This window comes from Hipposideros armiger, unplaced genomic scaffold (assembly GCF_001890085.2).
Source record: "Hipposideros armiger isolate ML-2016 unplaced genomic scaffold, ASM189008v1 scaffold_290, whole genome shotgun sequence".
Lineage (NCBI taxonomy): Eukaryota > Metazoa > Chordata > Mammalia > Chiroptera > Hipposideridae > Hipposideros > Hipposideros armiger.
The window spans coordinates 467,977-494,349 of NW_017731640.1; the positions used below are offsets into that span (position 1 = coordinate 467,977).

The 26,373-nt window shown below is 42.0% G+C and overlaps 1 protein-coding gene across 3 annotated transcripts in view; it reads left to right on the forward strand.

The window, feature by feature from the left end:
• NR6A1 (nuclear receptor subfamily 6 group A member 1) overlaps positions 1-26,373 on the forward strand; it is a 204,950-nt gene that overhangs the window by 158,662 nt on the left and 19,915 nt on the right. For all 3 annotated transcript variants that reach the window (XM_019658826.1, XM_019658827.1, XM_019658828.1), the window contains 2 exons: positions 15,092-15,334; positions 25,559-25,614. In XM_019658826.1, coding sequence (XP_019514371.1) covers positions 15,092-15,334; positions 25,559-25,614 — 299 coding nt within the window. The remainder of the gene's footprint in view (positions 1-15,091; positions 15,335-25,558; positions 25,615-26,373) is intronic.

Consider the following 26,373-nt stretch of genomic DNA (forward strand, 5'->3'; position numbering starts at 1 on the left):
CACACACACACACACACACACACACACACACACACACTGTGTACCTTTTACTCTTTTACTCAGCGACCTGTAAGGAAGGATGACTCCCAAACATTCAGTCTACACCAGTCTTGTGAATTGCTCACTTGTTTTCATTCAACTGATGTCACTTTTTAGAAATGTCCCCTGAGGAGCTGTGTGTGTGGCCTCTGGCAATGGATTTTATAGTGGTGTGTGCAGTGTAGGAGGAGTGGTGCATGAGTAGAGGAGACATTCTATGATTTTCATTTACTTCTGTTTAAATTCTATGCTCGCAAATGAAATTTTGAATGTACCTGTTTCCAATTCCAATTCTGCCACATCACCTGAGGCCTTCTCCTCAGATGGTGGCAACCTGTGAAACTGAGCAGAGTTGGTACTTAGCATGTGCAGCTGATCAGGGAGTTGGAAGCAGTAATCCAGTTAACAGATCCCCTTTGTTGTAAATACCCTGTAGCCAGGCAAGCTCCAGAATGCCTTAGTTGTCAGTATAATTTTGGTCCAGCGAGCAGCTGTACTCTCCATTTCCTAAATCTGGCCTTCATCACAGTCTGAAAAGCAGGTTTTGATAAAAATCAGTTTCCAAATGTAATTTGTGTAACCTGAGCCCTTGGAATGGTTAAAATGCCCTTCTTGGGGTGAGGGAGGTCTTTTTGTTAACTGCAGTGCTGAGTGTAGGTAAGAGACTAAGAGCTGTTTTTGGTAACAGGCTTTGGTCTGTATTTAACCAAATGAAAATAGAACTGGTTGCCAATATGAAGGTACTTAGTACTCATGGGATGGTAACAATCCCTCTAGTTAGTTTTTTTTATTTCACAGATTTTGTCGTGATTCATGTTGTCTCTGGTTAAAAAAAAAAAAAAAAAGCAGCACTGAGGCTCAGCTTTGATCCGCGCCATCCCTCTCTTCCTGTACCGACCCCCATAGGAGGTAGTTTGGTATAATGGGAAGTTTGTCTCTGGAAGTGGTAAGGTGGAAGGAAACTCAGATCCATCCCTAACGGAATCACTATATGACCTTGGATGAATCCCTTTTCTGACCCTGGGCAAGCAATTTTTTCTTAATAAAAATAAAAAACATAAGAAAAATTAAAATGTCGAGCTTTTTTTACTTTTCATGCAAGTTTTTACTTTGAAAGTATGTCTGGATTAGAGTTTGTTCCCTTAAAAGCCTTTGTTCTTGTGTTTATCTTCTTTAAACGCATATGAATCTCTCTTAGTTAAAAAAATAAACGTCGGCCTAAATCTGTTGCTTCTTCCTACAAAATGTTTCTTGATCACAAGAATGGAGTGTTACTACCACTCAACAAAATACTCATTTATTTCTTTACCACTCACCTGTTTTCTATTCAGTATATTTGTTTTAACCAGTTCGCTGAAACTGTCCTCAGTAGCAATCTTTGAGCCTTTTCTGATTCCTCACACAGTCGACCTGCATTGCATTTGACAGTGCTCCCTCCTTTGTGAAATCCCTTTGTCCCTTATCTTCCTCATAATCATGGATTTATATTCCACCTATTTCTTCTTTGATCATGTCATCTCACTTTTCTTCCCCAACTTCCTACCGTCCCTTCTCTAATGTCTTGGTTTTAGCCTGCCGCTGCTGCTCCACACATCACTTTCTTGGAGTTCTAATCCGGTGCCATAGTTTCAACTCTTCCATGTGTTGATGACTCCCAAATCCTTCATTCCAGCCTTAACCATTGTCCTCTAAATAACTGCCTTTGGAATATTTCTGCTTGACTCGCCCATCAGCCTCTCTTAAACTAAAGCCATTGATTTCGTCCCTCACTCAGCTTTGGCTTCCCTCTTTTCTCTTAGTGATACCACGTCGTTCACCGCCATCTTGGTTTAGAACCTACAGTTCATGTTTGGACACTTTCCTCCCCTTCCTCCTCTCCTTCCTTTGGAATCTAGTCAGTCAACCAGCCCTCTCGGCTCCCCAAGCTTTCATTTCATTTCCATTCAGCCATCCTTTATCATTCCTGTTACCTAGATGCCCATGCACTCCGTCTTTGTCACAACCTGCACATCATTGTGAGATTGATATTCCCAAACTACTGCTTAGATCTAGACATATCTCTATTTAAAATCCCAGTAGCCTTTCATCAGTAGGGTAACAGCTATTGCAATCTATTCCAAACTCGTTTTCTAGACTTATCTCTGACCATTCCTCCATAAGTTCTCGCTACTTAACTAATATCCTGTGCAGCTCCCTCAAAAACACCTTACATTTGTTTTCCTTCCTTTTGCCATTGCTGATGTCATTTCCCTTTCCTGAAGTGCCCTGCTGGCTTTTGTTTTCAACCTTTTATTGTGAAATAGAAAACAGAGAGAAAAGTACATAAAACACATATTTACAGCTTAATAGATTACTAGAAAGCTAGCACCACCCAAGTCAAGAACTAGAACATTTCCAGGATCCAAAAGTCTTTCTCCCCCCAGCACTCTCTCACTATGTCTCTTTCCCCCCTGTGCCTGCTTTTCTTAATTTTGTTTTACTGTACTTAAAATAAATGGAATCCTACAGTATTTTTCTTTTTCTGGCTTCTTTTACCCAACATTATGTGTATAAGTCATCTATGTTGTTACAGTAGTTCAGATAACTTTACCACTGTATAGTATTCCATTGTACAAATTATACTCTCTATAGCAATGTTGATGAATATTTGGGTTAATTTTAATCTGCCTCATAATATATATGTGCACACATTTCTGCTGGGTAGATAAATACCTGGGAATGGGTCATAAAGCAGGTATATCTTCAACTTTAATAATAAACACACTGTTTTCCATAGTAGTTGTACCAATAAGCACTCGTAACAGTATATGAAAATTAGTTTTTTCCAACTTGCCACCATAACTTGGAGTCATTTTTTATGTTTAGCCATTCTAATGGATGTGTAATTGTACATCTCTTACTTTTTTCTCAGTAATGTATAGGAGTTTTGTATATTTTGGGTGTGAGCTCTTTGTAGTTTATTACATTTTCTCCCATGCTGTGGCTTGCCGTTTCAGTCTCTTAAGAAAGTTCTTCATTTTAATGTCCAATTTTAATGTTTTCCTTTATGATGAGTGCTTTTTGTGGCCTGTTTTTAGAATTTCTTCCTAACCCAAGATCATGAAGATACTCTTCTTTATTATATTCTGAGAGGAATATTATTTTACTTTTGATATTTAGATCTTCACTCTCCTTAGAATTAAATATTTGTGTGGTGTGAGGTAGGATCAAGTTTCACTTTTTCCCATGTAGATACTTAATTGTCCCAACATGGTTCATTAAAAAGCTTGTCTTTTTTTTTTTTCACTGCTTTGCAATGCCACCTTTATCATAAATTAAATGTTCATTTATTTTTTGTTATTAAAGCACTGTTTATTGCTTTTGTTTAAGGTGGATTTTTCTTTAAACAAAATACTTTCCACACTGTTTCATAAAGTTGCAAATTTTAATCAGGTTTTAATCCTACAGAAAACCCATCTTTAATAACAGCATAACTAACATTTACTGTGTGTTTTCTATATATTAGGCATTGTATTAAGCAGTATAGAAGAGTGTGAAAGGTGTCACTCAGATCCTGTTGTAAAATTGTCTGCTTTGAATTCAGGCTCTGTTGCCTACTAGCTGTGGGACCTTGGTCATATTTCTTCCTCTATATGTACCTCAGTTTTTTTCATCTGCAAAGTGAAGATAATAGCAATATCTACAACATAGAGTTATGAAGAATGAGTGAATTATTATATGTGACACATAGCAAAACTTGTTGCATAATCATGAGGTACGTGTTAGCTATCATTGTATACGTATATCATTTGTTATTGTTATCTGTATTTTGTAGTTGATAGTGAGACTTAGAGAACTGAGTCTTATATCCATGGTTATAAAGCTAGGAAGCAGCAGAGCTGGAATACCCAGTGTGTGTTATCCACCAGGTCAATGTTTTTCAAACTTTTTACATTTTGATCCATAGTTCATTGTGACCCAGTACTCCACTGCACACATGTACACACCGACTCACAAATGCACACACTTTAGTTGAAAAAAAGGTTTCATAATATTTTACCTTTACTACATGTGATGCACTCTGATATTTTCTATTGTATTCCAGAAAAGCAAGTCATAATATTATGGGTTATGACTTGTAATTTGAAGAGCACTGCCGTAAGCCATGCCATTTATTCATTTATTGTTCATTCATTCATCCATTCAACAAAACGAGCATCTTCTCTGTAGCAATCATGGTGCTAGATGTTGCTATTAATGTGTGTGCTTGAGGCTTAACCTGCTGTGTAACCTTGGTGAGCTATAACTAAGTCGTCCTTCCAGTGTTATAAAACAAGAACTTAAGTGTTGTAAAATTCTGCTCAAATGGATGACCAGATTTGTTTATAAATACCTTTATTCTCATTTGCTTACTGTTTCTGCTAAATGATGTAGAGATGGGAACATCCATTTATTTGAGCAGACACATGCCAGTGGTTCTCTGAACAGGTGCTGCTAGGGCTCTCTATACCTGGTTCAGATTATTAGTAATCTTCTAAGCCAACCACATCAGCTGCCTTAATCATCGTTTTCATTACTTCCTTTGAATTTGATATTTCTGCCTCTGAAAGTTAATCCGTGTTCCTAGAGACCCTAATCAATCTCTCCACCTGCCCTTATCTATCTCAGCAGGAGTGTTAAAATTTAAAGAAATTGAATTGAATGTGATAGTTTCTGTTACCTGCACTAGAATAATTTCCGATTTTAAAAACATTCTGAAGATTGTGCCTAAGGTTTGGAAGACTATAGCAACGACAAGCACGTTACCTTTTTTCTGATAATGCTCATACATGCTTACATTTACTTACTGTGATTTATAAAGCTCCTTTTTAAATTATTCTTCAGCAAGCTTCTTTTAGAACATTTTGCAGCCACAAAATTGTGGGCAGATCATGACTCTTACACATATATCTGCAAATATTTCTGTGTAAGTCATCTTGATAGTCTTACTGAAATTTAGTCAACTATATTGGCTATTTTAGAAAAGAATGAAATTCTCCTCAGAGGAAACCCAAGTTGAAGAGAGGTTTTTCACCTCCAAATTTAAGACATGACTTTATATGTCTGTTTTTCTCCCACCGATATCCTCCTCTTCCTTCACTTACTTAACTGACAGTCATACTTCAGAACTCACCTCCTGTAGGAAATCTGTCATTACCTTCCCCTACCACCAGACTGACTGAATGCTCCTTTGTGCTAATGTAATTTTTTGAAGTTTTTTAGATTAAAAAAATAAAAAGACAAGCAATGATATTGTCTGATACTTTAGTTTGCAAATCTCTTTCATTCTAATACAGACCTCCATGTTATTTATAGGTAATCTGTTGACTCATTGATTCTCACAACAGTTCTTTGAAGAAGGTATTATTATCTACATTTTAATGACTAGAAACTGAAGAAACGTTCCAAAGTCACAGCTAGCAAGTGACAAAGCCTCGATTTGAACTCAAGGAGTCTGACTCTAGGATCCAAGTTCTTAATTTCTACGTTCAACTGCCTCTGCTCAAGAGATTTGTGGAGCTGACAGTTGTCGCTTTCCTTTCCATCCCTGAGTTGAGACTTACCTTGCCATGGACCCTGAGTTCAACTTTACCTCCCAGCCAAGCCTGTTCCCTCTACTGCCAGACAGATCTGTCTCCCTAATCACAGTCTTCTCAATTAAAGTTTAAAGTCCTTCAAAACAGCCTTTGTTCCCACTGCCCCCCCCCCTACTCTTAGGGAGGGGAGCAAGAGAGGAAGATTCCAATACTTTTTACTTTAATGTTTGATTTTTCCTTCTTATTTATTCAATTTTCAGAATAATGAATTGGTGTTCTAGCAACCTCCCGTGGTAACTAATATGTTTTTCTTTTATCTTTTTTTAAGACTTTTATTAAAATATAGCCAACATACAATATTATATTAGTTTCAGGTGCAGATCATAGTTATTCAACAGTACCCACGTGGCACTATACATAGTTATTACCAATTGATAAATTCCCTATGCTAAAGAAGTGATCATCATAAGTCCAGCAACCATCCGACACCGTATTATGCTATCACAATATGATTGACTATACTTCCTATACTGTTCTCGCTGAGATCATTGAGCATCCTTATAACCAGTGTTTAGAACTCTGTGTCTGGTAGATAACTTGTCTCCATTTTGTTTAGTTCTTTTTCTTTGTTCTATTCTTTAATTTGGGACATGTTTCTTTGTCTCCCCATTTTGGCTGCCTCTCTGTGTTTGTTTCTATGTATTAGGTAGGGCTGCTATGTCTCCCAGTCTTCGTAGAATGGCCTTACATAATAGGTGTCCTGTGGGGCTCAGTGACGCACTCTTCCCGGTCACCTGAGTCACACACTCCAGGAGTGTCTCTTGTGTGGGAGGTGTGTGCTCTCCTCTTGTAGTTGAGCCTTGGTTGTTATTTGCACATCAATGGGAAGAATTGACCCTGGGCTCATTGAATGTGAGGACAGGCCTGACTACAGTGGAGGAGTTGTGGTGCAGGGGCTGATCCTACAGAGCAGGATCTGTCTCAGCAGGGCTCCGGTGCCTGCCCAATCCACCCCTTGGGTTTGTTGTCCTTGGAGACGGCTGGGTGATGCTCCAGCTTGTTTTGAAGCTGGACATTGGGCGTGCCAGCCCCAGGGCCACCTGGGAGGGGTCCACTGCAGGTCAAGTTCAGCCACAGCTCGTGCCCCACCCGGCAGGAGCCACAAAGCAATCCGCAGATGGCCACTGCCTGTAGGATGCTTGGAAGCCCCTCAAGAGACCAAGCCACAAACCAAGGCGAGCTGCCACTAGTACCAGGCTTAGGGCTGATCAGCCAGAGGTACAGGACATGCTTAAGCCAGATGCTGCTTGTCTGGGTTCTGTGAACCTTTGAGAGATCCTAGGAAAGTCTGCAGCATGAGCCAAGGAAGGCGGTTTGTATGAAAAAGCCACTGGAAGCTGCTTGGGTGTGCCGGAAAGTTGGGCAGGGCGGGGTCTCGAACCACCAGGGCATGGCCAGTGAAAGCCATTAGCCAACTTGATGGAGACTTGGATATGGCAGGTGCCTACATCTGCACGTGGGGAAGGAGGCGGTCTCAAAGAAACAATGGCTTCCACTAGCTCCTCCCTCCAGGAGAAAGCTGCCCCTCCAGACTTTGTCTTGAAGCCAGACAGCTCAGTTCCCCCTCCCTTATGTCCTTCTCACCTCTCCAGCTCTGCCCCAGTGCTGGAGCTCAATGCCATTGATTCCATCGTTAAGTCCTGGGACTCCAGCTGCCCTCCATCTCACTCAGCCACAATCTCCACTGGTTTTCACAACCAGAAATCATGGGGACTTCTCTCCTCAGCACCAGAGCCTTGGCTGGGGAGGAGCTGGGATTCCTGCCTCTTCTGGGGGGAAGGGGAACCTCCACAGCCAAGATATCCCTCCCAGTTTTTAGTGGTCATACACGGGTGTGGGACCAGCCTGGTCCGTGTCTCTGCCCCTCTTACCAGTCTTGAGGTGGCTTCTTCTGTATGCCTTTAGCTGTATGGCTTCGGTTCAGCAAGATTTCAGGCAGTTGTCAATGATGGTTGTTTTGTAATTTAGTTGTAATTTTGATATGGTGGTGAGAGGAGGTAAACATAGCATTTACGTACTCCACCATCTATACTGGATCCATGAGTTTTTCTTTTTAATTTTATTGTGAATGCATTGGTTTATATATTTGAAGTGTTGCAATCCATTGCCATCATATGCAGCCTTTGATGCATAGTTTACTCCATTTTAGGCTAGGTGGGAGGCTTTTTATGTCATTTCCTGTATCCTTTTGACATGACCCATTATTAATCTTGGGTAGCACAAGAAGACTCCTCTTGTACATATTCTGCCTCAAACCTGGAATCAACCATTTCTCTGAGGAGTCCTGCCTCCTGTTTGTAGGAGATGGTATTTTTAAAGTTCACAGTCTGTGCCCTTCTAGTAATCCTGATCAAGACAAACATTCAGTTTCTCTGATAAATTAGTAAGGGTCTCTTTCTCCTATGCTATTTTTTACCCATTGGTGTATTTGTAGATAGCAGACTGCCTTGTTCAGAGCCTCAAATACCTATCATTTTTCAAACCTTCAGCTTTTCATCAACTCCTGTGTCTTTTATCTTTCTGATTTATGAGCACTACAGTTACTATGAGCCATAGTCGCCACTTTTGAAGTGCTTATTTGCCAGACTTTCTTCCCATTGTATTTTAGGTGCAATAATACAGATTTAGAACATTGAATTAATAGATTAAGAGTGCCTAATTAGGAATGGTTGTGAACCATTACTTTGTGTTAGGCTCACTAGTCAGAGAATGCTATGGACGTAATGAAACTGGAATTTCTTTTTATTTTTTTAAAAGATTTTATTGGGGAATTGGGGGAGCGGAACAGTATTGGGGGATTGGGGAAGGGGACCAGCCACGTTGTTGTTCTTCAGTCTTGGTTGTGGAGGGCGCTAGTTGCTATCTGGCTTCCCGTCGGCAGCTTGTGGCCTCTAAGCTCAAGGTGCTGTGTTCAATCTTAGTTGCAGGTGGGCATAGCCACCATCCCATGCGGGAGTCGAACCAGCAGCCTTGTTTTTAAGAGGCACACTCTATCCACTGAGCCATCCGGGCAGCAGCTCAACTCAAGGTGTCGAGTTCAGTCTTAGTTGTGGGCAGGCATAGCGCACCATAGTTGTTAAACCAGCTGAGCCATCCTGTTGGCAGATCAGCGACAGCTCAGGTTGGGCGCAGCGTCACTGGCCAATGTGGGAATCGAACCGGCAGCCCTGTTGCTCAGCGCTTGCGCTCTTAAGCCAACTCTTAATCAACTGAGCCACTCGGCCGGCCTGAAACTGGAATTTCAGTGAGGCATATAACACAGTCAATCATGAAGTCCTGATGTATAAGATAGGAGAAATGCAAGCCAGACTAGATTTTCTAGCGTAATTAAGAGACAAAACTAGTTGACCAACTATTTCCAGAATGCTAATGAGTAAGTCAGATTGGAGAAGGAGCTCTTACAGTTTGCCTGAAGGCCACATTCAGTTTGTTTTCACTTCCCTCCTTAAAACAATATTAATCTAATACTGGCCATACCTGGAGAAAAGAGGGAGGGAGAGAAATAACTAACATACGAAGTGGCAAGAATGATCCCCAAAAGATTTCAATAGACCAGAATGACATACAGAATTTATTATGTAAAGATAAAATTGATCAAGGACAAATATAAAGACTTACCCTTGGATTTAATATTCACATTACCCAGAATGGAATAAGAAAGACATGGGTTAATGGTATATGTGATAAATACTTCAGGTTTTAGATGTCTGTGAACCAGGTGTGAATTAAGTGTAGGAGGGATTAGAAATATATCAATCTTGGAATTGGAAGATCTTGAATTCTAATTTTACTTCCACTTCTGACTGGCTGTATAGCCAAGATTAAGTTTCTTTACCTCTTTAAGCTTCAATTTTCCCCTTATAAAATGTGTAGCATTTTTATAGCATCAGTAATTATAAAATACTATGTGTTTACTGGTGCTGATGGCTGCAGAAACATCTAAGCAAAGTTAATTGAGTCTTAAATTATATTAAGAAAAACCATATAGTTCAGGATACTGTGTTTTAAGAGATTTTGATACTATATCATTCACTAAGAATAACAAATGAAAGAAGGAAAATTTACAGTTGGGAACCCCATTTTTCTTTAAATCTCTGAATGGTTGATATGTGAACTAGATTAGGTTATTTATTTGTATTGGGGAATTGGGGGATGGGAACAGCGCTGGGGAATTGGGGGAAGGCGAACAGACAAGTTGCTGTCCTTTTGTTCTTCAGTCTAGTTGTGGAGGACGTTGCTTCACTGGCCCAAGTTGGCACCATCATTGCGCTCTTCCCGGGTGAGGCAGATCAGTCGCCGGCTTCTGGGTGGCCGCTCACGCTGGCTGCTGGCTACACATGCTAGCCCATGGCAACCCACTGCAGCAGGGGCTGCAGCCTACACCATCACTGGTGACTCGCGGCAGCCCAGCCCCAGGTTGAGCTGTTGTTCAGCATCTTAACTGTGGAGGGCAGTGTCACTGGCCCTCATATGTGGGATCCGAACCGGGGCACTCTGGCATCCCAAGCCAGCTCTTAACCAACCCACCTCTTGGCCGGCCCTAATATATTTATTTTTTGCCCATGAGCATATAACTCAAGGCAATAGGGAAAACTTCAGGTTAACAGCCTTTGACTCTGTGTAAAGAAAAGCTTTTGAACTGTTAAAACAGTCTAAAATGGAATGAAGGGAATGAAGTACCTAATTGAGTCACTAATTATGTGCAAGTATAGTTGACCCTTGAATAACACAGAGGTTGGGGTGCTGACCCCCATGCACAGTCAAAAATCAACATGTAACTTGACTTTCCAAAATATTAATTGTTCATTAGTATCCATGGGGTATTGTTTCCAGGACCCCAGCCCCCATGGATACCACGGTCCCCAGATACTCAAGACTCCTATATAAAATGGCATAGATCAATTCATACAGAGGGTCATCCACATCCGTGGACTCCCAACCTCGGATCTAAACAGTACAGGCATTTATTGAAAAAAAGCTGCATGTGAGTGGACCCATGTAATTCAAGGATCAATTGTGAAATGTGATCAAGGCAATCCCTTGTCTTGGAATTTTGGGTAAAGAGGATTTTGGGTAATGGTTTGTTCAAGGCAATTTCCAAGGCATGTTCTAACTCTTAAGAGTCCAGGTGCTGAAATATGGGGATAACAATACCTCTCACAGTTATTGTAATGAAGAAATAAGACAGCACAGGTCAAAACTTCTTGAATGTTTCGTGGTATACAGTTGGTACTTACTGAATGTTCTTTACCATATCTATAAGAATAATCCTTGCCCTGGCCTGGTACGAGTGAGATAATGAATGTCGACATGCTTGAAATATCATTCAAATCCTTTACAAGAAAAGGTGCAGAAATCTGCTATCTGACTGGGCACTGTCAGGGGCATTTTGCTTCAGTTTGTTCATTTACAAAGGGAGACCTTAGCTTTTTAGCTTCACCCCCCCCCCACCCACCCCCAAATCAGGAAGGGCCTGATTTACCTACGTATAGACAATGGATAAATTTGCCTTCCTGTGGCCACAGAATGTGATGGTTAGGTGCATAGACTTTGGGGGTTCCAGCCCTAGCTCCCTTTCTTACTAGCTGGGTGACTGTTGGAACGTGATGTCACCTCATGAGCTTGGATTTCCTCATCTGTAAATAAGCGCACCTCATTTACGTTTGTTGTGATGATTCAGCACAATAACATATGCTGTGTGCTTGGCACAGAACCTCTGTGCCAAGTCAAGTGCTCTGTTAACAATAGTTTCTCCTGTTACTATGCTCTTTTTCCACGTGCTGTGAGAGGAGTTTGCCAAAGGCCTCTTTGAAGGATTATAAGGTTCATGGGGAGAGGGGCCTTGTTCTTGTACCTTTAAGAAACTGCCTTCTGAATTAGTTGCTGGTTGTAGCATAGACCAGTGCTGCTTATAGAAGTAGAACATGGCAGTAACATTAGGTATGGCCAGACCGAGAAGCAGTCATTGGATTCAAAGGGAAGCTAGTCTCTTTGTGCCCATCAGTGGAGAAATAGTCCCCCGTAGCCTTGGATCTCAGTGTGGCCTTCGTAAACTCGTACGCAATGACACACAGTGTTTCAAGACATGAGTGGATTCTTAACAGGTCTGTGTTTGACTGTTGTTCGCTGGGCCCTTTGCTTTGGGTCCACAGAATCCTATACGAATGCTTTATGAAGAGGTTACTGAACTCCAGTGCTGATATTGGCATATTAGGGTCAGTCACATCCTAAATGGACAAGTTACTTAACTCTTTTTAAGATCTCTATTTTCTCATTTACAAAACAGTGGTAACAGTTGTACCCACCATTGGGATTATGAGAATTACATGACACAACAGAAACAAAGCACACACAGTGCCTAGTTGCTTAGTGAAGAAAGGAAGGTGTCGTTCTTGTAGATGTTGATTACTCATAATTATTTTTAAGTCTACTCTAGGAGTGTTCTGGTTTATATATTAATGCATATATGTAATGAAACATTAAAGGTTTTTTGTTTTTTTTTTTAAGATTTTTTTTTTAATTGGGAAATTGGGGGGATGGGAACAGTGCTGGGGAATTGGGGAAAGGGGAACAGACAAGTTGCTGTCGTTTTGTTCTTCAGTCTAGTTGTGGAGGACTTTGCTTCACTGGCCCAAGTTGGCACCATCATTGCGCTCTTCTCTGGCGAGGCAGATCAGTCGCCGGCTTCTGGACGGCCGCTCACGCTGGCTGCTGGCTACACACGGTAGCCCATGGCAATCCACTGCCACAGGGACTGCAGCCCACGCCGTCGCCGGCGACTCATGGCAGCCCAGCTCCAGGTTGAGCTGTTGTTCAGCATCTTAGCTGTGGAGGGCAGTGTCACTGGCCCTCATATGTGGGATCCGAACCGGGGCCCTCTGGCATCCCAAGCGAGTTTTTAACCATCGCGCCACTCGGCCGGCCCAACATTAAAGGTTTTAATTTAACATTAGAAATTTAGATTCTTCTACAGCCAATCATGATTTCCCGTGTTCCATGCTGTTTCCAAACCTTTGCAGCATCTCAAGCCCAGCACTCGAGGAAGTCCCATCCCACACATCGAGCTGTTGTTCTACCACTCATTTTGCCGGTTTGGCCTTTCCTTGTTTAGATTTTTAATTTGCTATTATAACTTGGCTCCAATGTTTACCTTGAGATTCCTTTGCCTTTTTAAAAGGAAAAGAAAAGGAACGCTTATTATATACCAGGGCCATTTTTATAGGGTATGTTAGCCAAGTTTCTTTTAGTTGCAAATAACAGAAACTCATTTAAGTTAGCTTAAGAAAGAAAAAAGAAAACAAGGATTGTATTACAAGAACATTAGAATGTCAATTTGTCACAGTTTTTCAATTTGCCTACAGTTAGGAAGTACATCCAAGCCTAGAAAGGCTTAGAAAAGTCTGTGCCTCGGAAACATAGAGTCCTCGAGAACCCAGGCAAACCCTTTCCATAGCTGTTTCCCTAGCTGTGGGGTCTCGTGTATCTGCTTTTCTCTGCGTACCTGCTATTCAGTCAAGAGCCTTTTATGTCAGTTTTCCCATATGAAAAAAAAATTGTGTATTAGTTTCCTGTGCTGCTGTTAAAAATTTATTCACCCCCAGTTCTGGAAGCCAGAAGTCCAAAATAAGTATCACTGGGCTGGAAATGAAGGTGCGCAGAGCCACCTTTCCTCCCGAGGGTAGAATCCATGCCTTGTCTCTTCCAGCTTCTAGTGACTGCCAGTATTCCTTGGCTTGTGGCCAACTTCTGCTTGTGTCTTCACATTGCCTTTGTGGGTGTGTGTCTGTGTCTGTGTATGTGTGTTCACGCAAGCGCTTTCCTCTTCTTTCTGTATCAAAATTCCCTCTGCCTCTTACAAAGATATGTGTGATTGCAAGTAGTCCCCTCCCTTATAATCCAGAATACTCTCTCCTGCTCAAGATCCTTAATTTGATCACATCTGCAAAGATCCCTCTTCCTTCCAAGATAATGTTTACAGGTTCCAGGGATTAGGACCTGATATCTTTGGGTGGCCATTATCCAGCCTACTACAAATGGGGATCATGTGGACATATCTTAAAGTTGGCATGTAATAAAGGCTCCATAAATGCTAGCCTCCCTCCTTCCCTGCATCCCTCCTATATACATAGATAGCACCATGCCCCTCCGTTAACATTTATCTTCAAATGTTTTTCTTTCCAAGAATGTCATTATCACATTAAGTGTGGATTTGTTAGGATAATAATGAAAATAATAGCTATTATTTATTAAATGTCAGTTGTATCCCAAGCCCTTTGTTGAGTACTTTATCCATGATATATAAGTATCATTATAATCCCCATTTTATAGAGAAACAAGACTCAAAGAGGTAAAGTATCTTGATTTGCCCAAGTTCACCCAACTGATAAGTGTCAGAACTGGGATTCAAATAAGCATCTCTCTAGCTCTAAGGGCTGTGTCCTTAACCATTATAACTTGCCTGTTATACCTTTTCTTTAAGCCTTCAGCTCTAAAACTTTGAGGTTTCAGAATAAGTCTCAAGAGTGAGGCTCAACTCTCTGGTTTCTTGCCTTGGCCTCTGATCAAAACCTGTCCTGGAGGTTTCTTGCACCTATTAGCAAGGTCTGACATCATAGTTCACCAGGGTGTTGTTTTGTCATATACCTATTTTTAGTCACTTTCTTGGTCCTGAGTTGGTGGAATTTGAGGGAAGAGGAAGTAGAGAGCTATACTGCATCCTGAATTTCCTCTTTAACTAACTTGTTTGTTGCTAGGCAACGAGTTCCTTAACTATGGGGATCATGATGCTTTATTTCTGAATACACGGTACCTAGGACAGAGCCTGGACACAGAGTAGGCATTCTGCTAGCATGGAAGCTTCACCAGGAACTTTTAGTCACTGCTGTACCCATGCTGTACAACAGTGCCTAGAATAGGATAGTTGCTCCGTACATATCTGTTGTTTGGTTGGTTGGTTGGATGGATGGATGGATGGATAGATGAATGAATGGCTTGGCTGGGCATGGGTAAAGCTTCTTCACTTGTTGATAATTACAGTTACCATTTATCAGGCGTATACCATGTGCTGGGCACTTCAGTTCATTTTCAGTAACCTTTCCCACCTTCCCACCAGGTAGAAGTGATGAGCTGTGGCTGAGGAGGCTAAGGGAGAGGGAGGAGTCAAAGCTGTCGCCCAGGTTTCTGACTTGAACACTGGTCCAAGTGGTGATGAAATCCAGGGGGAGGAGCATGAGTCCCTTTTTCCCACAGGCTATGTTTGCGGTACCAGCAGGTAGATGCGGGGGTCTGTTCCTAGGACAAGGGCGCTAAAGATACCCCGTGTGCCAGGTATCCTGAAGAGGGCGATGTTCTTGATCTACCCAGGGCGGGGTTGCTTCTTCCAGAGCTGCAGGCTTGAAGCCATTCTTTCCACTGTCTTTTAATGTGAATGTGTTCAGTTTCTGTTCCAGATGACCGGGCTGAACAGCGTACCTGTCTCATTTGTGGGGACCGTGCCACCGGCTTGCATTATGGAATCATCTCCTGTGAGGGCTGCAAAGGGTTTTTCAAGCGCAGCATTTGCAACAAGCGGGTCTATCGGTGCAGCCGTGACAAGAACTGTGTCATGTCTCGGAAGCAGAGGAACAGGTGCCAGTACTGCCGCCTGCTCAAATGCCTCCAGATGGGGATGAACCGGAAGGGTGAGTGGTGCTTGCGGCTCTACTGCCCACCTTTCACCCATCACGTCACCTTTAGTGTCAGTTCTTCATTTTCCAAGCCTGTACTATATGCTAGGCCTTGTACTGTGTACTCATAAACCTGAAAATGAATCTGGCATATTTCCTGCCTACAGGGATCTCCTGACTAGGTGGGGAGAAAGACTGGTGAGATGTAAGGATGCTGTGAAAATGTATCTACAGGTTCTAAGTGGCAAGGCCCCAAATAACAATCAAGTCCTAACTGGGATTAATGTACTCCACTAGTTCTTCTCTCAAGGCATGATGAGACAAAGTAGGGATTTTAGATGAAAAGGCAGGAGGGCAGTAGGTTCCCTGAAGGTGATATCATTTTGTTTGCTAGAATCATGGCCTATGCGGAGGCTAGGGCATGCCCAGAAATCTGCATCAAGGTTGGTGAAGAATTTGGGATTTTTTGGGAAGCTTTCCAAGAGCCATTAGCCTGAGATGACATGAAAAAACATATTCTGAGAGGATTAACCCAGAAGGGAGCTTTGAAGAATGGATTGGGATGGGTGAAGCAGAAAAGGCACTCTGAAAGTTTTTAGGGGAGTCCAAAGAAAGGTGTGAAGGCTCTGAAGGAGGAGAAGGGGATGTAATGGCACAGATGTGCGAGAATCTCACCTGATAGGAGCTGGTGGCATCCTGGGTATTGGGCAGCACCAGAAGTCAAAGATTTGGAATAACAGGAATGGCCCTTCCTGGAAGAGAGTAAGGCGAAAGGTTGGCATTGGCAATGCTGAGATTGAAGTACCTGAGAAGGACACACAGAAAAGTCCACCAAAGAGACTGTGTATGATCAGAACTGAGGTGAAAAGTCCTACCTGTAAGGAGAAGTTTGTGGAGCTGTTGGCTTAAAGGTGGTAAAGTTTTGTTAGTGGGTAGAAGTCACCCAAAGAGCAAACTTGCATACGGAAGAGAAGAGGGCCAATGTCAGAACTCTAGGGAGTTAGTGTGGCATAGAGAATACAGTCAATAATTTTGCGACAACTATGCATCATGCCAGGTAGGTACTAGGCTAATGGGGGATCACTGCATAAATCATAAATGTCTAACCACCATGCTGTATGCCTGAAACTAATATAAAATAATACTGAATGTCAACTGAAACTGAAAAAGATAAGTAATTTAAAAATAAAACAATGTCCTTTAAAAAAGAACTAGAGGAGTATTTTCATGGATGGTAGAGAGCAGTGCAGTGTAGTTCAGCAGAAACAATAGAGGCAGAGGTTGGTGAGAGACTAGCTCTTACCTTGGGCAGTTTGCTTTATGTCGCTGATGCTCAATTATCTTACCTTTAAAATGGTATGATAAATACTTACCTTTCAGAGTTTTCTAGAGGATTCAATATACGATGTATATAAAATGCCCAGCAAGGTGTTAGGAGTTCCAATAGTAGTGTGCAGGGGTGGGTCTTAGTCAGAGTCCATGAACTGTGCACATTGGTTTCTATGTAGCACTAACGAATGAAGAAGACATCCTAATATACTTTAGACCGGTTTTTTATTGTGTGTGTGATAAGAATCTTTTGACAATTTGCCCATTATGAAGAAAGGTAAAAGAGATATATAAGGGCATTGAAATAAACTTGTCATGTATAATTTATAATACTGATATTTATTGAGCACTGGGTACCCCAGAAACTCTTACGTACTTTCTATGTATTATCTCATTAAATACAACAACTCTATTATTAACCATTACCCTCAGTTTACAGATGCAGCCTAGGGAGGTAAAATGACCTACCAGTAGTTACTTTAGTGGTGTTTATGTTGACAGTTAATCATTATTAAATTGTAATTTGCTATTAATCAAGCGGTTCGTAATTATGCCTAAGCACATGGACAGCATGCTGCATCACATATCTACCACACAGCGTAGCCGTTGGCATGAACCCTACTGTTTACTGGATGCTGAAATGAGAGGGCATTTAAACCGTCACCAACTTTGTCCCCGGTCTATATTTCTAACCTCATCTTCTGTCCAGAACATACTGTCCTGCCTGTGTTCGTGTTTTTTCCTCTACCTAGAAATCCTGTCCTTTCTCCGTTCAGTTTCATATTACAGACATCTCTCCCAGCCACCAATACAATACAAGCAATGTCTTAAAGAGAGAGTCTGATCATGTACCCACCTTCATCTGATTTGGTTTTGGCCTCCAGTTTTTTTCGTCTCTCTGTGTTGCCCTCACTGTGCATATTTTATCAGAGCATATTTATGGATTGCCTTCTTGACTATTCAGATGAATCATCCTGCTTATTCAGCTGGAGTGTGAGATTCTGAGGTTTCCGGCCAGACTCCCCTATTTCAGCTTAACCTCATAACCTCTATAACCATAACCAGGAGAAGATGACCCGGGATATGGGGATGGGGAGCTGCCTTCCTAGGCCCGGTGCATGCAGAGCAGGCAGGCTCAGCTAGCTGCCTTGTGAAGGTTGCCTCTCAGGTAGAAACCCTGCCACCTCCTGGTTGTTTCTGGGAAAGCGGAATGAAAATTAACAGTTGCCTTTGGAATATTTGAGGGTGATGGGACTGTTCTGCACGGAACTGTGGTTTCAACACATTTTTATCCATTTGTTAAAACCTATAGAACTACACACCACAAAAGAAGTGAATTTTACTGTATGTAAATGTTTAAGACACCAGTATGTGGGGGAAAACACTAGAATCCAGACTGACAAACGAATCTAACTGATATTATAAACAAAACACATAGCCACACTGAAGGGAATGGAAAGAAAGGAGCTGACCTTGAAAACCAGTGCTTTGACTGTATACTGTGAGGCTGAAGACAAAAAGAACTGTATACAAAAAAGCACCATAGTTTGTAAATTTGTTTCTCTGCAGGGTTATGGGTTAGGAATTCTGTCACTACTTTATTTGTATACTAGGGTTGAGCACACAATATATTATAGATAATGATAGTCAGGTTTCTCACATCAGAGAAAGAAGTCATAAATCAGGAAAAGGGGAAGGCTAGAGAAGAAACCTCTGGTGCTAGATTTGATTCAGAGGTATTGTATGGACTCATGGCTGGATAGATAAATAGCAAATATAGATACGTGTGTATATCTATGAATTGGTATACATGTAATTTCTAGCCCTGACCATTGAGAGGGCTAGAGGCAGTGATACCTCCCTAGTACCCAGATCTTGGTTTCTAAATATTAATAAAAGGAATTAGGACTCCTTGGAGAACTGCTTGGTCCTAGAGCTAAAGCAGGGAAAGTGTAAGATGAGCCTGGAGCATCTTGTGCCAGAAAGTACTATATATTTTTCTTTTTTTAAAAAAAGGAGAAGGCGGGGAGAGGAAGCAAATCAAAAGGGCATAGAAGCCAACCTGAAAGAGCTTCCAGTCAAAGTTAGAACAATTTGAGCAACAAAATAACTGTGTATTAGTTTATAACCCAAAGACTAAAATATCCATGAATTCATACTGACAGAACTAACAGACTAAGTAAACAGAAGAGTGAGAATTCTTCCTTATAGAATTCTAATTAACAAATGTAGAAAATCAGTATTAGGAGACTAGTTATAATTGCTGCAGGCAAGATCCACTGATGAATACTAAAATAAGAGAGTATAGGTTTAAACAGAAACAGAGTGTTTGCATAGTTTCTGAATATTTAGTAATTATACAGGGAAAAATAGTTTCAGTAGAGAATTCTGGCAGATACCACTTAGCTAAGCAATCAAGGTTAATTAACATCACCAGTGTGCTTACACTGACGTCATGTACCCCCGGATGCTAAGAAGGACACGCACACACAGATTCATTCCCAATCTAATCTTGAGAAAACAGATAAGCCCAAATTGAGAGACATTCTTCAAAATATCTTACAATCTATGAAACACTTTCCAAAAGTGTCAAGGTCAAAAAAGACAAGGAGAGACTAAGAAACTGCCATAGATTGGAGGAGACTATGGAGACATGACAACTACATGCAATGTGGGGTCCCAGGTTGGATTCTGGAACAGAAAAAGGACATCATTGGAACTGGGGAAAACTGAGTGAAGCCTGTACTTTGGTTGCTAGTATTGTATCAAAGTTCATTTCTTAGTTTTGATGAATATTCAGTGGTTATGTGTGGTATTAACAGAAGGTGTAGAGTATATGGGAATTCTCTATATTATTTTTGCAAGTCTTCTATAAGTCTAAGCATTTCAAAATTTTAAAACTTAACTGTTAAAAAAAATGCAGCTGCCATGTGTGAGCCAGCGCCATCTCTGGATGTAGATATCTTTTCAGTCCTGGAAGTTGGCTGTTCAGGAAATTAATTAGTAAGACGGTGAGGGAGATTTAAATAGGGGGAGTGAGTGGCCGCTGGGCCCTGTCTGTTCATCCCCATTACTATCGCTAATCCCAAACACGTACTCCTCACCCATCCTGCAGTTTTCAGGATGAAGTCGGGCTCCACGGAATGATTTTCAAGGCCCCTCAGACTCTGGCACCATCCACCTCGTCCCTTCCCTTTCCCTCTGCTGCTCCCCACCCACAATTCACATTCCAGCCCAGCTCCAAAAACTGAACGATGCTTCATGTTTGGGGGCTTTGCATGTGTTTCGTCATCCTGGAATGTTCTACCCCCTCTTCTTTACCTGACTATATATACTTGTCTTTTAAGGCTCAGTTTTTATTTGTTATCTCCTCTAAGAAGCTTTCTCTGACACACCCTCCCCCACATACCAGATGACCCGCCCTGGGCTGCTACACCCCTGTTTAGCCCTCTGCCACAGTCCTGATCACCTGTCTAGTCTTTGTTTACCTGTCTGTTCCCCTCATCATTAGACACTGAGGCCCTCAAGGGCCATGACCAAGGCCTGCTCTTCAGTGTCCCTCTGCGGGTAACCCAGTTAAGGCAGGATGCTTCCTGGTGGGATGGACTGACTGGGGGCGGGGCAGGAAGTGGGATGGGGGAAATACTGGCATCCCCACTTACCTGTAGGGGGTATATTCCAAGACCCCCAGAGGATGCTTGAAACCGTGGAGAGTACTGAACCCCATACATACTCTGTTTTTTCTATACATACGTGTATGTTCCTATGATAAGGTTTAATTTATAAATGAGGAAAAGCAGTAAGAGACTAACAATAACTATTAATAAAATAGAACAGTTAAGCAGTACACCATGTTAAAAGCTATGTGAATGTGGTCTGTGTCTCTCTGTCTGTCTGTCCCCCTCCCTCCCTTCTTCTCATCATTAAGACAGCTACTAAGTGACTCGGGAGGGCAGTGCGTAGAGTGGAGATGACAGACAAAGGGATGCAAGAGTGCGTCACACGACTCAGAACGAGGCACAATTTAAAACTTATTGTTTGTTTCTAAAATTTTCCATTTAACATTTTTGGACCATGGTTGACCATGGGTAACTGAAACCATGGAAAGCGAAACTACAGTTAAGGGGACTACTGTATTGCTAAAATTCTCAGAGGCAAGAGGAAGCTACACTGAGCCTCATGGAGGAATTCATATCAATTAAGTAATTATGTGAAAATTTTTAAAATTCCCTTAACTTTGTTGTCTCATGACTTGCTAGTGAACTAGTTGAAGAGTCAAAAGGTTTAGGAAAGCTTCTTGGAGAAGGCGCATGGTTGTAGAATGGCATTGTGAGATCCTGTGGCATTTGCCATATCACTTTACCAGTATAAAAATGGAGCAATGAAAAAGCTCAGAGAGAGATAATATTTGAGCAGAATCTTGAAGGAATAGAAGTTCAAGCTCCTCACAAACTTAAAGAGCTTTTAAAAAATGACTCCCTCTCCCCTCCCTCTCTGCTTCTCCGTGTGTGTGTGTGTGTGTGTGTGTGTGTGTTAATTATTTGGGAGTAAGTTACAGACATTCCCCTTTGCTTCTAACATAACCATAGTACTATTATCAAAATCAGGAAATTTAACACGACTTAATACTATTATCTAATTAGCAGACCTTATTCAAATTTTACCAATTATTATCCCAATGCAATTTATAGCAATTTATTCTTTCTAATCTAGGAGTCAATCCAGGATCACACACTACATTTAGTTTTTATGTCTCTTTAATCTTATTTAATCTGAAGTGGTTCCTCAGCCCATTTTGTCTTTAATAACATTGTCAGTTTTAAAGAAAACAAATCATTTATTTTGTAGAATATCCCTCAACTTGGGTTTGGCAGTTTCCTCATGATTAGATTCAGATTATGCATTTCTGGCAAGAATGCTGCAAAAGTGATGCTGTGTCCTCTCGGTGCATCATATCAACAGCACATGGCGTAAGGTTGTCCCATTATTCATCATTTTAACTTGAATTACTTGGTTAAGGTGGTGTCATTTGGGTATGATGGTGTTGCCAGATTTTTCCACTGTACAGTTTCGTGCAGAGGCAGAGCTGTGTAAAACAGCATGGCATGTTCGAGAACTAACAAATAATTCTCTGCAGGTACAGTATAGCATTTGTGGCGAGAGATGAGGATGGGAAACCCCAGAGGAACCAGATCACCGCGGGTCTTAAATGCACAGCTAGGGAGCTTGGACTTAGCCCCTAGACCAAAGGAGCCACCAGTGCGTTTGGGGAAGGACTCTGGTGTAGTAGTTTTGTGTCTTACTCGCCTCTCTGGTTTTGGGGTTTGGTTAGCTGCCCAGGCTGACATGGAGAATGGCAGATGCATGAGTTCCAGAGCAGAAACAGTACATGTGCTTTTCTGAGCAGATAGAACTCATTTAGGCTTGGACAGTAGGTGCAACAGAGCCGTTCCTGTGATCTTGCACCCAGAAGCCCTTTGTTTTTGTTTTTGTTTCTTTTTAACCAGTTCGCTACCACAAAGACTCTCTTCCCTGCTGAAAAACTTGCTTTTACCCAGTGTAGCATCAAGGAACAAGCACAGCTTTAGAATCAGAAGACCCACGTTGAAATCCCAGCTCTGTCAGCTCTTCCCTGAGCAACCTTGAACAAACCCCCTCACGTCTCTGAGCTTCCATTTCTTCATTTCTAAACTGCATAGGACAGTAACAATGTACATCTTGCAGGGTTGTTTTGAAGATCAAATGCACTAACATATGCGAGTACGTTAGAAGTCTTACAATATGATCCATGTTTTTGCTGTAACAGAGGTACTGTGACACATTGTATTGCTTCCCATCTTGACAGATTTTACCATCTGTGACTAAACCAGAACTATTGTTTACTTTATATTCTTCTTTAAATCACTGTTTTTAAAAAATCAGTTAATTTTCAAAGGGAATTTTTTATCACCTTAGTGAATGAGAAATCAGTATTTTTTAATGCACATTAAGATAAATGTACTGTTGGGCCGGCCGAGTAGCGCATTGGTTAAGAGCTGGCTTGGGATGCCAGAGGGCCCTAGTTCGGATCCCACATAGGGCCAGTGACACTGTGCCCTCTACAGCTAAGATGCTGAACAACAGCTCGACCTGGAGCTGGGTTGCTGTGAGTCGCTGGCGACGGCATAGGCTGCAGCTCCTGCTGCAGTGGGTTGCCATGGGCTACCATGTGTAGCCAGCAGCCAGCGTGAGCGGCCAGCAGCCAGCGTGAGCGGCCGTCCAGAAGCCGGTGACTGATCTGCCTCATCTGGGAAGAGCGCAATGATGGTGCCAACTTGGGCCAGTGAAGCAACGTCCTCCACAACTAGACTGAAGAACAAAAGGACAGCAACTTGTCTGTTCCCCTTTCCCCAATTCCCCAGCACTGTTCCCATGCCCCAATTCCCCAATATTAAAAAAAAGAGAGAGAGAGAGAGAGAGAGAGAGAGAGAGAGAGAGATAAATGTATTGCTAAGGGTTTATCCACGCACCACCTAAAATTGTTTCTCCAATGGGATGCACACACTGGGATAATACTAGCAGTGGAAAGAAGGCTGGTCTGTGTCCGGTAGTCTGGATTCCAACTCCTGATCCTGCTCTCTTGTTTCTGTCACCTTAAGCAAAATACTTCACGTCTCTGAGCCTTAGATTCATCTGTTCAGTGGAAGTGATGCTAATACTTTCTCATGGGTTTACTTTTACCCAAGATAGCACCTAACACATAGTAAATGTCCACCACATGTGAGGGTTAAAGGACAGCATGAGCTTTTAAATATCAAAACAACAAATTGGCAAGATGTAAATCTTTAAGGTTTGTGGCCCTTCAAACAAAGGAAAGAATGTTCAGTTCCTCCCTCACCTCCAAGACAGAGAGAGTGAGATAGCAGGTGAAATTCTTGTATATTCAGTTCATATCTGCCAGTGATCTTGGTTCCATACCTGTGAGCTGAAGCAAAGACACGTGAGATGCCAGTATTGGAAATAGAAGTGCCTGAAAATTGTCGTTGACCCTGGAACAACAGAGGGAATTTTAAAGATTTTTTAGAACTTGAAATTGGGTTGAAAGAGAGCTCCCAGACAACAACCAAGCATGTTTCTAGTTCTAACATAGGCTGTGCATGTTTCTCACCCAGAATTCACAGCAGCCTTATAAGGCAGACTATGTTGCCTCCATCCCACAGATGACGACACTAAGGTTCTAACAAGGTGAGCATGAAACCTTGTTTTAACTCCTGTGTTCAGAGAAAAGCGGCTGGGCAGCAGGAAGGATTAGTTACTGAATACCTACGCTATAAGCCAGGCCCTAAGCTTGGTGCTTTAGCCGTATTGTTTTATATATAATCTTTACAATGCCCCCGTAAGACACGTTCCAGTAGCCCCTCTTTGTTCTTTGGTAAATTTTATTCTGAAGTTTTAGTCATTCAGAGATGTGAAGAAACTTGTCTAATTACACAGACCAAGCAGAAACAAGATTTAGACCCAAGCTTGTCTAATTTTGAAGTGTGGAATCTTCTAAGGACACCAAGAATGATGTCTCCTTTAAGGAAAATGATCTTCCTGTCAGCCTTTCAGTTACCACACAGGAACTGAGTTTGGAGCCCTCACCCTTTGAGGCAGTCAACTGTGCCCCAAGGACTTTCTACACTCTTCATGTTAAATTTTTTTGAAGTAGGTATATCATGGCAAAGCTTGCTCTCACCTGATGCCATTAGCTTACCCACTTACCCCCTCAAAACCACTCTCCACAGGGGCCATCACAGAGTTTTCAAAACTGCCCACTTGACCTCATTGCTCTCCTGCACCATCTTACCCTCAGGCTCCTCTGCTCAGCCTGGCACTCAGGGCTCTCTGTGACCTGACCCCGATTGGCCTCGCCAGCCTCATCTTTTCCCACTTCACACACACACACACACACACACACACACACACACCCCACACATGCACGCACACACAGCACGCATGCACAGCACGCACGCGCACACACACACACACACACACACACACACACACACAGCATGCACGCACGCTTCAGCCAGATCGAACCACTTGGAAATTCCCAGAAAGAGCACTCCATGCTTGCTTTCAGCTGCAGGTTTTCTGTGCACTGTTCACTCAGCCTAGAGCACCCTTTTCCTGCCTGCATAGATCCTATTCATCCATTAAGAGTCAGTTCAGAAGCTGCCTTCTCCGAAAAGCTTTGCCAGACATCAGAGCCTTTCTATAATTGCAAATCAGGGGTTCCTTCTCTGTACCCCCATAGTAAGTGCTCCATAAACAATGAAGGTAATAGTATTAATAGTTGTTATCCTTAATGAGGCTGGTACTATAATGTTTAAAGGATGCGTTTTATACTTAGAAAATGCTAAATACTTTCTTTAGCTGAATCACGTAAGTGGAAAATCAACTGCAAGGGAACTCAGTAGACCACCTTTGGAGTAAAGTAAAAATTCTGATTGATTTTTAAAAAAAACCTGTTCTCCTCATCCTATAAATTCGACTCAAACTTAGACTGGAAATAAAAAATATATAAGAATGAAGATATTCTTTCCGTCCCTCTCCTTGATTTACCAAAGCCGTCAGACACATCATGCTGAGGGGTGAGGGGGAATATTTGTAGCTGTGGGACTATTAATAATGCTGTCACCTTTGTGAGCATATTGAAATGTATACCGTGTGCTTAGTGTGTACCCAGTGCCTCGGGGGCCCAGCAGTATCTGGTGTTTGTGAGGTAGCCTGGAACAGTGGAAAGAGCATGTGCTTTGAATCCACAAGGACCTGTGTTTTCATCTTGGCCTTACCAATAACCACCTTGTGTTTTGGCCAAATAAGTTCTTCTGTGCCTAGACTTCTGTGGGCATGCTTCTGACTGTCTTGACTTGTGTTTCCTTCCAGCAATCAGAGAAGATGGCATGCCGGGAGGCCGGAATAAGAGCATCGGGCCAGTCCAGGTGAGTTCCAGTCCTCACTTTGTGATCCACCCTGGAAGCCCTGAGTTCCAGATGCTCCTATAGCTGCTCACCTTGATCCTCGCATCAGTTATGGTGGGGGGCGGAGGGAATCTTTGCTTTCATCCCTGCAAAACGGCTTTTTGGAGCCTAGATATGAAAGTGCTTTGAAAATCTTAATACGTAAGATAATGATTAATTGAAGTTCTTCTTGTGATCAGTCCCTCAAGCCTTTCTGGAGATTTCACAGGAAGCAAACCCAATTCTGGTTCTAAACCATTCAGAGGATTCTTTATGTCAATCATTTAAGGTTGTAGATAAACATAGCCTGACAGAAATCAGCAAGACTCCTTTGCTATTCAGTGTCTCTAAAGATACATCAGCAAAAAGGATTGCCTTATTCATAGAGTAGGAATGATAATATCCATTCTGTCCCACAAACTTGACTGCTCTGTGCCAGATCCCCTGGACCATGACTCGGTTGAGTGTGAGAGAGAGACAGATACGTAAACAGACATCAGAGTACAGTGTGCGATAACAGAGGATGCCCAGGGAATACAGGAGGGAGGGGCCTCTTTTCTGTTTGCTCTGGAGCCATGGTTGGGGACTGAAGACATTCAGGAAAGGCTTTCTAAAGAAGGTGAAGTTTCAACTGAGTCTTGAAGGAAAAGTAGGAATTATAGCTATGTTGGGAAGGGGGGTGCAGAGCCAAATACTTTTTATTCATGCTAGACAGGACAGACTGTTAAAAGACCAAAAGAT